Raw genomic sequence first — 15,736 nt, 5'->3', positions numbered from 1 at the left:
ATTTGTCAAGTACATCCTATGTTTAACATACATAAAATCTTTAAAAATATATCTTTTATAAACAACATATACAGTAAAAGGGTTTTATGCATTTACTTGGTTCATTATTTTAATTAAATTACATGGCTTTTAGCAAAAACTTACATTGCCCGTTCTCACTTCTAACTAAGGTACCTATAAAGTTAGGTAAAGTAAGGAAATATGGGATTTGTACAGGAGTCGTACTTTTTAGTTAAAATTCAAGGATCAGCAGATCTTTTAGGAAGATTAGGTATAGGTTATAAAATATGGTAAAAATTACAAAACATGTTCCAAACAAACTTCTAGTCTCAAAAATATAAATGTTTTTACAGTTGTACTGTAAATATTCAAAATCAATATAATTATGTGAAAATAACTAAATTTCCTTACTTGGAAACGATACCGTTATTTAATTTCTTTTCACATTTTCTTATACATTCATTGGTTGAACTTTTTTTGTACAAAATAAGGTACCGAATATTCCTAACTTATTAAAAGTAAGATTGTAACTTATAGCGTATTACTTTATTTGCCTTGTTGAGGTATTACTTGCTAATTTAACCTGCCACATAATTAAAATTATTAATGAATAGCAAAATAAAAAAACGAACTAAAGCATCTTTCTATACTTCAACGCTATATGTATGTATAGCCTAGGCACAAGAAAAGATAAAGTTCTCCTAGCCGATTATATTATCGGCCATGGCGGCTGTTCTAATATAAAAAGATTAGCCAACTGCGCAGGACATTACAGTGCACAAGTATTTGCGCAGATACACAAGTCACCTATTAATATTAGATTTACTTATAGCGTTTTCTTTTTGTTTGATTTTCAGCAACTTTTTATGTTTATCAACTGAGTTCTTAAATTAAAAGTCATTTCAAGATTTAGTTAAGTTCCTACATAATCCGAATATAATGTAGGTATACATTTATTGAAGATTTATTCCTCATCCTAAACCATGGGAAAAATACGCTTATGTGAAAACGCTCAAATTAGGTATAGAATAATCAGTGGTTTATAACAGTAAAGTATAAGGCAAGACAAATAAAGTAGTACAATATACCGGGTCAGAGTAACTAGGCGTTACGCTTATGAGGGCCACACACGCGATAAGACCAACTGGCAAATTGTTAGAAAACGTATAATTATGCATGGAGATTTATTAAATTATAAGTTTACCGAATTTTCAAGGAAATATGGAAATCAAATCACAAAGCTAAATTAAATACAGGCGAGTGCAAAAATGCGGCCATTGCATACGAAAAGCCATTTCGAGAAAGCGAAGTATTAAAAATAGAAAAGCTAAATTATTTTCCTAGTTTTGTACACAATCGCAAACTAAATTATATCGCAAAAAATATAGTGTCGTTCTTAATGCGAAGCCTTAAGAGGATAGAGGACGGACTTGCCAGTCTATAACATATATATCGCAGCCAACCTGTTAAAACAGCCTTTCAATAAAATGGCTAGCTTTTCAACCAGACGGCTGCCCTTTGACTGAACTGAAGACTGAACGGATATTTCAACCAATTGATTGCGACATATGCAAGAATAAAAGAAAGTTTCCACGTGTCTTACAAGGGCTCTTATATTTCCCATAATACAATCAGACATCGGTGGGAAATCAATATAATATTTAAAATTAGTTCAGACATTATCAATACAACATTGCCGTCATTTTTTACTTAAATTAATGGATATTATATAGTATAGAATATTATTAATCAACGCAGTTGATATGCTCTTAAAGACATACAGCAGGGTGTTGCAAAAATACCCGTCAAGCCAAGAATTTCAGGAGAAGACAATTAAAAATAATTTTAAACATTTTTAACTGGGTTATTATACGACTTATTATCAAAAACACAACTAATACAAAATAAACACATGTTTAATTTGATTGATTAGGCAAGTCTGAATATATATCAAATAGAGATGAAAAAGATTAAAGATTTTTTGTGGGTATTTTTTGAACACCGTGTATGTATTACAATATTAGAATAATATGCACTCAAGTAAATATGTGATGATCAGCAAAACTAAATAACTATATGCACAATCATAATATGCAGTTACAAAATATCGTAGCCTAAACCATAAAAAAATATAAATAAAAAATATGTTTTTTACATACAAACACGATACTATTGTATCTTATGTACTTGTCAATAGAACTTTATTATACATAATTATAAGCTGAAGACTAAATATTATTACTAAAAGATTTTTAACTATTCAAAAAATACATAGAATCTCAGTGTCACTTAAAATCAACATAATTTTTAAAGAATGAAAATTAATTTTGGATTTTCTTTATCGAAGAAAGCCTTTGAAATGATACCATATTTTCTTTACAAAAGAAACAGCTAGCAGCATGGTCCATCTACAAACATCTAGCAAGCATAATCTATACTATCAATGACAATTCCAAAATATACATACAAATCATTAAAAATACACTAAATTATTTTCATAAACAAGACATAGGTACTACTCAGGTTTATAAAACCCAGTATTCATGGTAAATTAAAAAAATAGTTATTAGACAAAGTTGTATGAAAAAGTTGCCGAGTTGGCAGTAAAAGGGCGCGTCTAAACTGGCAATTTTTTTCCAATATGTGGCTGGAACACAGTGGCCGCCAACATTACAAGCAATTGCCAACATATGTTTTGGTCATATATTACTGGTATATCAGTTTTGCAATAGCCAGGCAATTTTTTGCCAACATTGCAGAGTAAAATTAGACAAAAATTGAATGTGTCCGTCGAAGCGCCCAAAAGCAAAAGTACACGTTTCCAGGAACATATTGATCACTTGTTGCTTAGTAAATTTATACCATGAATACGAAGCTTCACATAGACACAATATTACTAATTTTAAATAAATTTCTTAACTAATAGCTGCTACTATGAACACTGGACATGATAAGGTATTATTGTCAGCAAATAAGTCTACTATAGTGTAAAAGTCTACCTAATACTCAAAGCTCTAGTCTACATCAGTCTACAGGGTAATTGAATGAATTTCACAATGAATGGCTACTTTGTTCCACAACCAAGTTAATACGCAAAATTATCAGAAAGTTTTAGAAAAAAATGCTTGAGTTACTAATATTCTTAATCGCTTAATTCTTTTGGCAACTTAATTACGATTGTTTTTCTAAAGCAGATCTTTGTCAGTCAAAAATGTATAAATATGTGTAGTGGGTACGATGAAGTAAATCCTATATACTCACAGAGGCACGATTAACCGCCCATTTACGGTTTTGGTTGCCAGTTACTTTGAGTAAAGCAGTGATGTTTGTTACAAACTAGCTTCCGCCTGTGGTTTCACCTGCATCTCGAGAGAACTACTTCCCGCACATAAAATAAAAACTTGTCAGTCATAGTTCACTAAACCTAACAACAGTACAATTTCATTAAATCAGGAAAATGTAGTTCCACCTAGAATTTTAATTCGGTTAATCGCACCTCTGAGTTCACCTACTTAACACATATTTAAGACTAAGCAGAAATATAAAATCATTATTATGATGCGTGTGTATTATAATTATAGAAGGAAATCGAGTACAGGTTTGCAAAAAAGTTATAACTGTATTTTCATACGTTGCAACTTTTTGGGTTCAAATCATTCTTGCTTACACAAATTGTACACTATGTCAAAAAAGAGATTTTCAGTATTACTATCACAAATTGGAAAACAGTCAGTCAGTCAGTAGTAATGAGAATGTAATAGGAATCGCAATTATAATAAAATAAGATTCTTGTCATGTTGATCAGACATTAGGGTGCCGATACACAGAAAACTTATCGTATTATACAAACAGTGATATGTTTTAGAGAGCTATGGCAATTTTAAACTTACAGTAAAATTAAAACAAAAATTCGCTGAGCTAGACAAATGAATAAGCCAGTATGCCTAGAGAGAGATTCAGGTTATAAATGAGTGAAAATGGAGAAAGATAGGCTCGCATTGAAAAACAATTATACTGATATCAGTGATAAGTAAAAAAGTTTTTAGTTGTATCAGCACCCCAACATATACTAGTATGTTATAATTATAAACATATCAAAAAACAGACTAACACTAACTAGTTATTTCTATTTCCTACAGGAAGTACTCATATTTAGAATATAATTTTAATATAGATATTTTTATAAAATATCCGTTGCTTCCAAAACATTTTAATTTACTTAGATAGCAAAACATGCGTGTAAAACGTACTAAAAGTAGAATATAATAGCATAATCTAACACTTTCACGACAGAGACAACGCAAAAAATAAAACGGGACGGTATCGGTTATTCACGAGCCAGTAATGCTTTAATGAAGAACAAGCTAACTATATATTAAATAGAGATTCGTTATATAATATCATAGTAACCCGACTGAGAATTAATTTTCTCTATTAAGACAAGACTATACAAAAAAAACTTGCAATAAAGAAACAGTCGGGTATAAATCAGATGTTACCTAAAATGTACATTAAACTACTAAATCATTTCAAATTAAAACTAACTAACATATATTTTGTATCTTTTTTCGATGTTAAGGTGCTGTATGTATAATAAACATAGATGTACGAAATTAATTCTATGTCAATTTTGTACGAGATCAATTCGTGTTCAAATCCTAATGTTTTGATCGTTGCTATTGAATAAGTGCATTAAATTACGTTTGATTACAACATTCGCTGTGTACAACTAAACCTAGAAGCTCAGGTCGGCTAATTAGCCTAGTCACATCAATATATTATAGTATAGTAAGGTCGACCGTAAAATTGCTTTAGCACACTCGAGAGCACACTTGAGAGTACCTAATTCTTGTTTGCTTATCACAAAATAATGTACGTTTTTGTCGGTAAAAATGCGATAAGACTCATATGAATGTTTATAAGTTTATAAGGTCAATTCTGAAAAACACCGTTACAAGTGAATATTAACACCTGTTTGTCAAACCTGGGAGACCACTTTTGAGGCTGAGTGTTGCAAGTGATAAAGCAAATTTTAAGGTCGACTACAAATAGTTTGCAATACGCTTGTACATACAATAATAATTATATATTTACTCGGTAGCCGTGTGCGTTGATCCGGGTTGTTTAGGACCTGATAAAGTCCCATTGGTTCGTCGGTTGGTTGTCGCATATCACCATTATGAGTGGCTCGCCTCTGTAAGGTCGGTCGACTCCTAGACACATGCCCGCTGCCGTGTTATAAACTGGACTTCCAGCCTGAAAATTGTACATAATCATGTTATTTTTTGCTATTACGTGTTATTTAAGTGTTTCTTATATTTTTCTTAATTTGTAATGTCTCTAATGCAAGGTTGGAAACTGTAGATAAAGAAGTTAAATTTTTGTTTTGTTTGCTATTTTATTAGTGTTCCTTATCTATTTTGTTTATTTGTAATGTGTCTAATGCTAGGTCTCTCTGACAGCGATTTACAATATTCGATCCATCCTGCGATTACAGATTGAAATTTGACAGTAGCTTACACTTACACTTGAACAACTGATGAATCAGTTATTATAATCCGCAGTAAGTCACATGCCTTTGAATTTGTGGTGCAATGATATTTAAACTTTTATTGATATGTAGGTCTAAGGTCAGACAAACCAGTTTAGATTATACCCATTTCATAATCTGTTTACTGTTGAGTAATGCAATTCAAGTCAATTCTGGTTATTGTGTTAAGTAGTTTATGGCCGTTGATCAGCAGTTTTAGAAATTTGGTGATTTGGAAATAAATGTTCAGCGATTTTTCGGTCTGGCTGTGCTTCTAAAAACTATTTATAAAAGTGTCATCATGCAATGGGAAAAATGAATATTTAACAGTGACGTTGTGAAGATATTATATTGTATCAAGTGCCTGCAAAAGAATTAGCCTAAATAGTGCTTTAAGTGAGCAGTGCGATGTCATGATTAAATTATAATATGGCATGTTTAGTGCATATTATGATTGTGATGTTAAAACTAATAATTTTGACTCATTTGTTATTTGTGCTATTTTAAAATAAAACACGTTATTACCGAGTTATTTATACTATACCTAATTTACCTTTCTTCGCCATAAAATCACCAACTTTCATATCTCATGTCAGCTTCAGAGTTACCTTATTATGCAGCCGACTTGCAATCTCTTACTTTAAAATATGCCTTTTATACTGTAAATATACCTTTTTTGTCTGGTTTCAAAGTTGCGGTGGATAACCGCAAAAGATTTCACCTAATAGCTGCATAATTTCATTAGATGATGGCATCCTATGCTTGGCTTTTGTCTTGAGCCCACACAGAGAAGTTTGGGTTTTAATGTTTAGAATACAGCTTGAATAGAATGATATCTTCAAAAGAAATGCGTCTAATTCTCGAAGGATTATTCCATAAATATCCATAACACAAAAAAGCTTATTGTGCACATTTCATTTGAATACCAGTGTGAATCACTTAAATGTTTCTACAAGATTTCTCTCTCCACCCCCTTTTACTAACATCTGTAATTCTAATCAAGCCATATTTCACCGAGCACAGCTGAAAAGACCAAATCTACAAATATAGGAAAAGCACTTACACCTCCGAACATACGGTTCCACTCTTGTTCAGTCTGTTGTTTTCTACATTTCCCAGCGCTCAACACCAAATTGTCGAACACATCAAAACAAAAAATTCGCCCCAACTCCAGCTGCTTACTTATAGCGTTAAGATGCCATTTTTTTGCATCGTTAATAAATTCCACAAACCGGTATGCAGGCTAGAAACGAAACTATATCAATTGCACGCAATTTATTGGACACATTTTATTATATTTTATCCAATTATCCAATTGAGTTTGAATGGTACTCATGCGCACAATTGTATCTACATCTATTATACTATTGAGTGCAGTTAACATGCAGTCCTACACTACACTATGATAGCAGCAAATTGACAGAAACATAACAAAGACTTACTTCAAAGATCCGTCGATTATCATGAAGAAGTGATGTTCTAAAGTTGACTCCGCTGTTCACCATCTTGAAGAATCCAATGAGCAGACACAAATGTAACAAAAAAACTTACCTATGGAGACGAATTCGACGCGACGATATGCTAGTACAATCTTTTGGAAATTTCCTGGCTTTGGTAGACATTAACATTGAATGATACAAACGAAAATATATGAAAATTTAGAAAGAAAGAGGCTCACCGATCCTTTATGTTTCCACTCCTGTGAGCCGCCCAATTCGTGGCATTTGCTGAGTTTCGGCGCCACATTATTTGAGGCGTCCAAACAAAGAGTACGACCCAAAACAAGCTCGCTACGACTCGTTTCAAACCACATCTGGAAAACAATTATGATCATGATTTAAATAAAGAGAAGTCGTGGTGGCCTAGTGGGCAAAGAACCCACCCCTCGAGTATGAGGGCGCGGGATCGATACCAGGTCAGGCTAGTACCAATGCAACTTTTCTAAGTTTGTATGTACATTCTAAGTATATCTCAGACACCAATGACTGTGTTTCGGATGGCACGTTAAACTGTAGGTCCCGGCTATCATTGAACATCCTTGGCAGTCTTTACAGGTAGTCAGAAGCCAGTAAGTCTGACACCAGTCTAACCCAGGGATATTAAGTTGCCCGGGTAACTGGGTTGAGGTGGTCAGATAGAGCAGTCGCTCTTCGTAAAGCACTGGTATTCTGCTACATCCGGTTAGACTGGAAGCTGGCCCCAATATAGTTGGGAAAAAGGATCGGAGAATGATGAAGATTTAAATAAAGCATCTTTTTAAATTTTCAAAGTTCATACCTAAAGGGTAATAACGGGAAACTGTTGCGAAGACTCTGCTGTGCCAACATACATAAACTAAGACCAGGCTGTATCTTATGAATCGTATAGTTTACGCTCATGATTTATTTCTGTGATATAACAACAAATTATAGCAAAAACGTAATGGAAAAATATTTAATGAGGCACGTGCACAAAAACGTGCCCTTTTGTACAGTAGCGGCACGAGTTCCACTTGTAGTTCACGGGTTTTTATCTCTTTTTATTTAATATAATTAGCCTATTGCTGCAATTTTTCTATTATTACTTAGTATGTACGCCAGACCACGGGACGGTCCCGGAATTTTTGGAAAGCGAACGCGGAGCCGAAGCCAACACGCTGAAGCCCTTTTGAGGAAACTTTAATGGAATGGTGACACTCTTATTATTATTTCTAAATCCTTTGATTTAAAAAATAAAAAGGCTGAAATGCTTATTGAACAAAACATGACCATACCTGACTCAAAATCCTGATGCAGCTAGCGAGAACCAAGCCACTACCTTTGGTCTTCACGTCATTGGCACTTTGGATGCAAAGCGTCGTGTTCTTCAAGCGGATTTGATACGAATCAGTGTAGTTGCGTTTCCTGAAACACGTATAGTACAATTTTAAACTTAATTGTGATAACAATAAAAGTAAATTTTGTCTAAAGCTAAGCAATTGAAGTAAGGAGTCTCCTAATATTATGAATGTGAAAGTTGTATTGTGACTGTTCTTTCTCGTCAAAACTAAAGAATGGATTTTGATAAACTTAACTGTAACATAGTTTACATATCAGCATAATATATTGGCAATTTTTTATCCAGGTGCGAGGAGGTATTTTACCTTTGCTAAGCAATTGAAAGAAACTGGCAGGATATTAAAGAGTTGTCAAATAAAAAAATATATAATTCCTCTAGCACGCGGGTGAACAAGCTCCAGCTACTAAATTTAAATAACAAGTCTGTATCCGATAATGCTTTTATGTCCCATAAATCATTTTCAAACTTGGTGCATGTTATAAAATAAGTACTTATTGGGCTACAGACATTTATTGGTCACACTTAGATTCTTTTTACTAGGCCATAAAATAATAACGAGCCAAGATTATTTTCCTTGAGCTTGAGCAACCGCCTGGACAATTACTTAATAGCTTTGATAACGCTTTAATTAATGTAACTTTCTTTTTAACAGCATGACGATATCTCAGTTAATTACACTTTCATTTGTCAAATACCTAGTTTTTGAGAGTTGCTTTTCCAGTTTTCTAGATTTTATCTTGCTGTTACTATTTCATATAACTTATATCAAGCATTTTTTCTATAACTGCACTTTTGGCGAACAGTAGTCACATCATTCACTGTCAAAAGAAAAATGCTCTTCGATGGCCTTTGCTAATGTCTGCCGATGCTAAGTTTTGTATTTTGGAAAGAATTTCCGAAAATAAACATGATGTCCTATCCACAAGCTAAAACTAAGATATTTCTCGTTGATCTATCATGACCTGGATACCGCTACATATTTGGGATAATCTGAGGTTTATTTCTGACGATATTCGATAAACAGTGATGGTCATAGTCGTGGTGGGCTAGTGGGTAAAGCACCAACTTATCCAGTAACGAAACCTGGACTGTTAGTCTGATATCACCAACCCGCATTGAGCAAGCGTGGTGATTAACACTCAATCTTTCCTCGTGTGAGAGGCGGCCTGTAGTCTGTGGCCTGCCCAGCGCCCGTGGGACGATAAAAAGGCTGACGATATACAAATTCCTCCCTAAGTCCTATTATTTTCAAGGTAAGTTTATTTCCGAATACCTACCTAGAATGCCACGGCTGGAATTTGTTCTTCTCAACATCATTCAAGGCGGCCATCTTTTTCTTGTTTTTGTCATCAACGCCCATTTCCAGTTCCGGGTAGATATGATCCAGGAACCATTTGAAAGACTTGCAGTTCAATCGTTTGCGTAGATTGTGCCTTTCTGATAGATCGCCTAGGTTCATATACACCACTTCCGGATTATGTTCTATGACTTTATTCTGAAATGAGAATAATTTTGATATATTGATATTGTAAGCTGAATAATTTGTTTGGTTGAACGCGCCTATTTTAGGGATCACTGGTCGGATTTGAACAAATATTTCCAGTACTTTATGTATGAAGATGGTCAATAGTTTGTTACTCTTACCACCCCACTCAGAGACATTTAATGGTTACTTAAGCCATTCCTTAGTGAAGGATTCGTATGACATTCCGTCCGTAATCATTAAATGTCTCTGAGTGGGGAGGGTAAGTTCAAAAACTACGGAAATTAACATAATAAGACTTTATTAGTGCAACCAAAACAAAAGAAGCATGTTTCAAAACAATGCAGTCGACCTTTGATAATCTCATTTGACACCTTTAGTTGGATTCGATAAGATATTTAAATATTAAGACCGCCCATAGTACTCTTGCATAATTATTTGTATAGATGTAGCAAATCGTTGCGACATAGTTGTTCACCGATACACGGAACGACCGCGAAAACCGTTGCTGAACCTTTGATCTGTTACTTACGTAAGAAAAACTTGTATCATCATCTGCCTAGCCTTTTCAAAACTAGGTTGGGGTCGGCTTTCAGTCTAACTGGATGCAGATGACAACCATGAGCATATCTGACCTCCTCAACCCAGTTAAAAGTTGATTGTCAGACTTTCTGACTACACGGAACGACTGCCAAAGATGTGGCGGGGCCCACCAGTTTATCGTGCCTTGGTGCGGAAGAACTCGTCATGACAAGATGGTCACCCATCCACGGACATACGCTACGAAATCCTATACATAGAAAATCCTATAATCCTATATATATTAATATACTTACCACATACTCGTCCATCCAGACGCGCGCCATTCGCATAGAGTTTTGCAGCATATAGTTGACTTTCTCCTCTTGTCCGTAAGGACGTCGCTTGCGGAAAACATGACCCACACGGCTGCACGGGATCAGTTCCAATGTACCACCGCACATCCAAATCTAAAAACATTATCTTCGAACATGTCATTCGTGCTTATCTATACATCTATACTAATATCATAAAGAGGAAAACTACTGAACCGATTTAAAAAAATCTTTCACCATTAGAAAGCTACATTATCTGCGAGTACCAAAGGCTATATTTTTACTGGTACGGCCAGTAATTCTCACGGGATGCGAGTGAAACCTCGGGAAGACTGCTGATCTTATTTTTAGCAGAAATTGTCTGTTTTCTAAGAATAATAAGGACTATTTTATGTTAAACTTACCCTAAAGGATAATTCCAAATTCTCCCCACCCCAGAGGTCCATGCCAGCATCATATTTACCAATGTAGTTGAAATACTCGCGGTACATTGCAAACAACCCGCCCGCCATTGTTGGTGATTTGATGGGCTTCACAAAATCTTCATCAGCTGAAAATACATTTATTTATTCATTTATTTATTCTAGGAAGGCTTACAGGCTAATAACACGACAAGATGGTAACAATAGTTTAACACATTGCTAATAACAAGCCCCCACATATAGGTAAGCTGACATAAAATACACTGAAGACTCAATCGCATACGTAGATCGCATACTATAGATAGTAACATAATATTGTAAGTATCGAAAAAAGATTTGGCTAATAAACGCCTTGCTGTGCCTGCACTTGTGCAAAACAGATCTATATTCAAATCTAGTGGTACAAATCTAGTAATTCCGACATATTATCGAAAATGCTAAATAATTGTAGGAATATGTATATTTTCTAGTGCTTAACAAACTAACTTTCATTGAAGCACAGCAGATACGACAAAATTCAACGCGCAGCGTATTTATATGTAATAACATTTTATCAAATTCATAGTGCACAGCTAACGGTCATAGAGCCAGGCGAAACTCGCTATTGCAAGCGAAATCGATAACACTTATTAAAACAACTTCACAATCGAAACAAAACAATCAACAGTCCTATTCAAATGTTCGCAAATTCACAAAACAATTCATACAAACTGTAACTAACTTTTCAAAGTTCCTTTCGGCAAGTTATCCCATTTGAAATGGAGTCCCCAATTAAAACCTCCTCGGACTAGAGGACTGGCTGTATACTCGAATGTGTCGGCGTCAATAACGTCTATGATTGGGGTCACTGCACGGTGGGAGTATCTCACGGTGACACCATCCACGTCCTTTGCGAGACGAGTCAACATCGGAGGCAGCCAGTCCACGTTCACTTCGATATGCGAATCAAGGAACACGAGAACCTAGAAATACAGCACATATTTAGCCGCTACATTTTACTTCACATATTCATAAGTGACAGTTATTGATCTTACTTCTCCAACACTGTTTTCGGCACCATACAGCCTTGCCCGTATAAGACCCTCCCTCTTACTAGTCTTCAACAATCTAATATTCAAACCATCTTTATTTTTCTCAGTGGTTTTCTTATCAACAACATTATTGTCATCGTTTATATAATCTACTACATTCTCTACATCAATGTTATTGGTTTCCAGCATTTCTTCCTCTTTGCGCATTCTGTTATTCAGTTCATTCACTGACTTTTGTACAGAATTATGAAGTCCTTCGATGTCGCTGTAGTCATCAACTAGAATGATCTCTTTCAAATATTTGAGATCAGTTCGATCTAGTATTGAGTGAATGGATCTCATCAATGTCTGGTAATGTTCATTGTAGAAGCATATGATCACAGATGTTTTTGGTAGTTTATCTGGGAATTTTTGTGTACGACACCTGGAATGTTAATAATAATTAATTTGAATTAGGTTTTCCTTAATATTTCCTTATTTATAATTTATGCCTGCGCCATGTAAAAAGTGCTTACAGTTTATTCCTGGTGTCCGGCAAGCCTCTGTGGTTTCCAATTCTTTGTGAAACAAGTGTGTTGAAGGCATAGAGTGTGTATCCATCATCTCGGATCCTCACATCTTCTGCATTGCGGATCAGTCCAAACTGGTTATCTACAGAATATATTATAAAATTAGAATGTATATTAAGCAATTAAAAATATACTTTTCTTTAAATTTTTGATCATATATTGGAGAAACATTTATACATTTTAGCAGTAATGTTAGGTAAAAACTATATAAATGTCACATTTCTCAGTGAAAGGCAGTTGAATGAATCAAAAGAGTTTTAAGGCAACAACAGGCCAGACTAAAAATACAAAATTATCATGTTAAGTGCCTCTATTATGTAAGGAAATGACATACATTCATTATGTAATTTTTGCTCAATAAAAATTGCATATTTACACAACTGTGCTCAGTGGGCTAAAACAAGGATACAAGTACACATAATGTATATTTATTCTGACAACAGAACCAACAAAGTTAAAGTAGCAGTCGCTATCAAAATAAATGTTTCTATCACACCTATGTACTTGTTTCTGGCATAACACCAAAAGATTTAGGCCCAAGTTCACTGACAACAAAAACATCAATTTTAAAACAACTGTCCACTATGACTTTTTATGTTCGATTTCCAAAGTGAACAGTTGTTTTAAGAGAAATAGATGTATATGTTGTCAGTTTACTTGGGTCTTAGAGTCTGTGTACGTGGTACAGCCTTTAGAACTGATTGGGTTCTAAAATAATGATTCAGAACAATAATTAATCTACTTACCAAGACCGTTGTCTGGCTGTGCCGTCATCTTGAGTCCGAGGTGTCTTGCGTACTTCTCTTTCAGCAGCATTTTATTTTGGTATTCCGATTTACTCTTTTGATACTTCCAAATGTTCCCGGAATACTTTTCTTCTGCTTTTGCATTGTCTAGCAGTAAGTTCTTTCCCTCTAATGCTGCAATAGATTTATCATTGTTCTTTATACGGTTCTTCTCGTCAGTGTTCACAAGGCGGTAATGGATCCTGTCCTCAGTGCTATTAATGATACTGTCACCTAGAATGTATGATAAATGAGTGAAGTAGTGTTTTACTTGACCCAAGCAATTTGATCCATTTGTCCCAGCATGTATTCATATTTGTTGTGGTAATGTTAGTAAACTGGGTTAGTATAATATGGTTACTCACATACATTATTAACTTGCGGTGAGATGTATGGATGTTAGTATTAGTTCGGTTAGTGGAGAGTTTCATTTATGATTTAAGCAGAATGCTAGTGTACCTAGACAGTCAATAACATGTTGCTACATACTGGCTACATTTTTATTGCATTATGCGCTTGTAATATTTATTATTTAACACTAGCAGGTAAAACAGTGTATTCACAGAACAATACGTACCACTCATGTTCAGCAACCAGTAGAGGTACAGCGATATACTCCATGTCGCCGATGCAAATAAAATACCCCAAAGAAAAGAATTATTTAATTTACCCATGTTTCTTCTCATCAGCATTACTACTTTTATTTATCGCCACTCACAAAATTACTTACGCAACATTTTACACAGATAGCGAGAAACTTTTACGAAAGCACTAGTACATTAACTTGGTTAATTAAAAAGATTCTTTAGGATAATAATAGCAAAAACACTAATGACTGAAAATGGTCGACGTACAGTTGATAAGCAGTTTCTACTTTAGATAATATCACTTGATTCACAGTAACTTAACCGCAACCGCGAAAAAATATAGAAACTCGGAGCAAGTATTTATTTTTATTTATTTGATAGATGAGATGCGTGCGTCCGCGTTACGATCGCAAGAAACGTAATCACGAATGAAATGATTAACATTTTTTTTGTGCACAGATACTAATAACAAATTGAACGAACTAAACTCGAAACGCGACCAGCTTACGCATACAGTCACAGCGGTGTTTTTGAAAGCAAATAGGTAGGAATAATATTATTTATTAAATTGCACAATATTCTACTACTATTATTTACACAAATATTAGTAAAGATTTGATTATTTGTTTTTTGTTTGACATAAATTAGCCCTATTGAAGCCCTAAAAAAGCCTATAAAAATATAAAAAGCCCTATTGCGAAGTGTGTAAATATAAACTTCTTTCACTATTGCGAAGTTGCATTATCCCCGGTGAACGTAGTCTATTTTGTATTCGCGCAGCTGTTTCCGCGGGACGCGGATTCAACAGCGGAAGGCCAGTTAATCATACATTAACCACCTTATTACAAAAACTGCCTGGAGTAGGTAGTGGTTTAAGGCAGACTGAAAACGTCTTGGTTTGTTGCGGTACTTAGAATAGTTCTGTTATTATACCCTTATTACAAAACGTAGACGAAGAAAAGACTGGTTACATTAGTACTGCGATTCGTCTGTGGTTCAAAAAAAATCCCCAACATATATTTAAATCATTCGTTCAATCGTTCTGAATTATATGCGCCGTTCCTTTTTACAATATTTTGATACGTGTACTTTGATGAAAAATAAATAAATATGGTAATAAAAATATATTTTTAAAGTTGAAAATATTACGTTTTAATATTTAAAAAAATATATATTTCTAGTGGCTTTTAATGAAATACACGATCCAATTATTCGCTTTAAACTACTAGACCGAGTTATCGCGTATAACGGAACGTCAGTCAGCGCGCGAATTCGAAAAATGTTTTGTTTTCATGTTCGAAATAACTCTAATTATTTTCAATGTTTATGAAATTGACGTTTAGGGTTAATATTGGAAATTGCTGAATTGTTTTTAACGAACAAAGATATTGAAGGTCGTCTGACTTAGAATTGTTTAGAGAAAGAAAGAAAACATTAAAAACATATATACTTTATTTCGTTATTTGCAACACCGACAGCAAGTATTGATCGTTACAGCCACCCCTTCCCCAGTTCCCACCTATTCCCCTCTCGTTGAGTGTACATACCTAGATGATTCTATTATATCACTTTTGGGAAGCGACTCGCGGCAACAGCGACAGTATTATCGGACCGCTACGCCGGCACGGTTAGCTCTACTTGCTACTGTTCTAACAAAC

The 15,736-nt window shown here is 34.5% G+C and overlaps 1 protein-coding gene across 3 annotated transcripts; it reads right to left on the bottom strand.

Annotated features, from left to right (window-relative positions):
* Nucleotides 1–2,993: 2,993 nt before the first annotated feature.
* On the bottom strand, nucleotides 2,994–14,506 carry LOC110374522 (polypeptide N-acetylgalactosaminyltransferase 35A). Of its 3 annotated transcripts, none has more exons than XM_049849573.2 (12): nucleotides 14,069–14,506; nucleotides 13,453–13,725; nucleotides 12,653–12,788; nucleotides 12,141–12,561; nucleotides 11,828–12,068; nucleotides 11,089–11,234; nucleotides 10,667–10,819; nucleotides 9,625–9,842; nucleotides 8,283–8,412; nucleotides 7,209–7,343; nucleotides 6,594–6,773; nucleotides 2,994–5,256 (listed from the first exon to the last, which is right to left on the bottom strand). In XM_049849573.2, exons 1-12 carry the CDS (start codon nucleotides 14,181–14,183, stop codon nucleotides 5,125–5,127), a joined length of 2,280 nt encoding a protein of 759 aa, XP_049705530.2. In that variant the 5' UTR covers nucleotides 14,184–14,506; the 3' UTR covers nucleotides 2,994–5,124. The 3 variants fall into 3 exon arrangements, with proteins under 3 accessions (XP_049705530.2, XP_049705578.2, XP_021187942.2); XM_049849621.2 differs by having other exon boundaries at nucleotides 13,453–13,626; XM_021332267.3 differs by lacking the exon at nucleotides 6,594–6,773.
* Nucleotides 14,507–15,736: the final 1,230 nt, after the last annotated feature.

This window comes from Helicoverpa armigera, chromosome 1, assembly GCF_030705265.1.
Source record: "Helicoverpa armigera isolate CAAS_96S chromosome 1, ASM3070526v1, whole genome shotgun sequence".
Lineage (NCBI taxonomy): Eukaryota > Metazoa > Arthropoda > Insecta > Lepidoptera > Noctuidae > Helicoverpa > Helicoverpa armigera.
The sequence above is the reverse complement of the archived record's forward strand: the minus strand, read 5'-3'. Positions and strand labels throughout refer to the sequence as shown.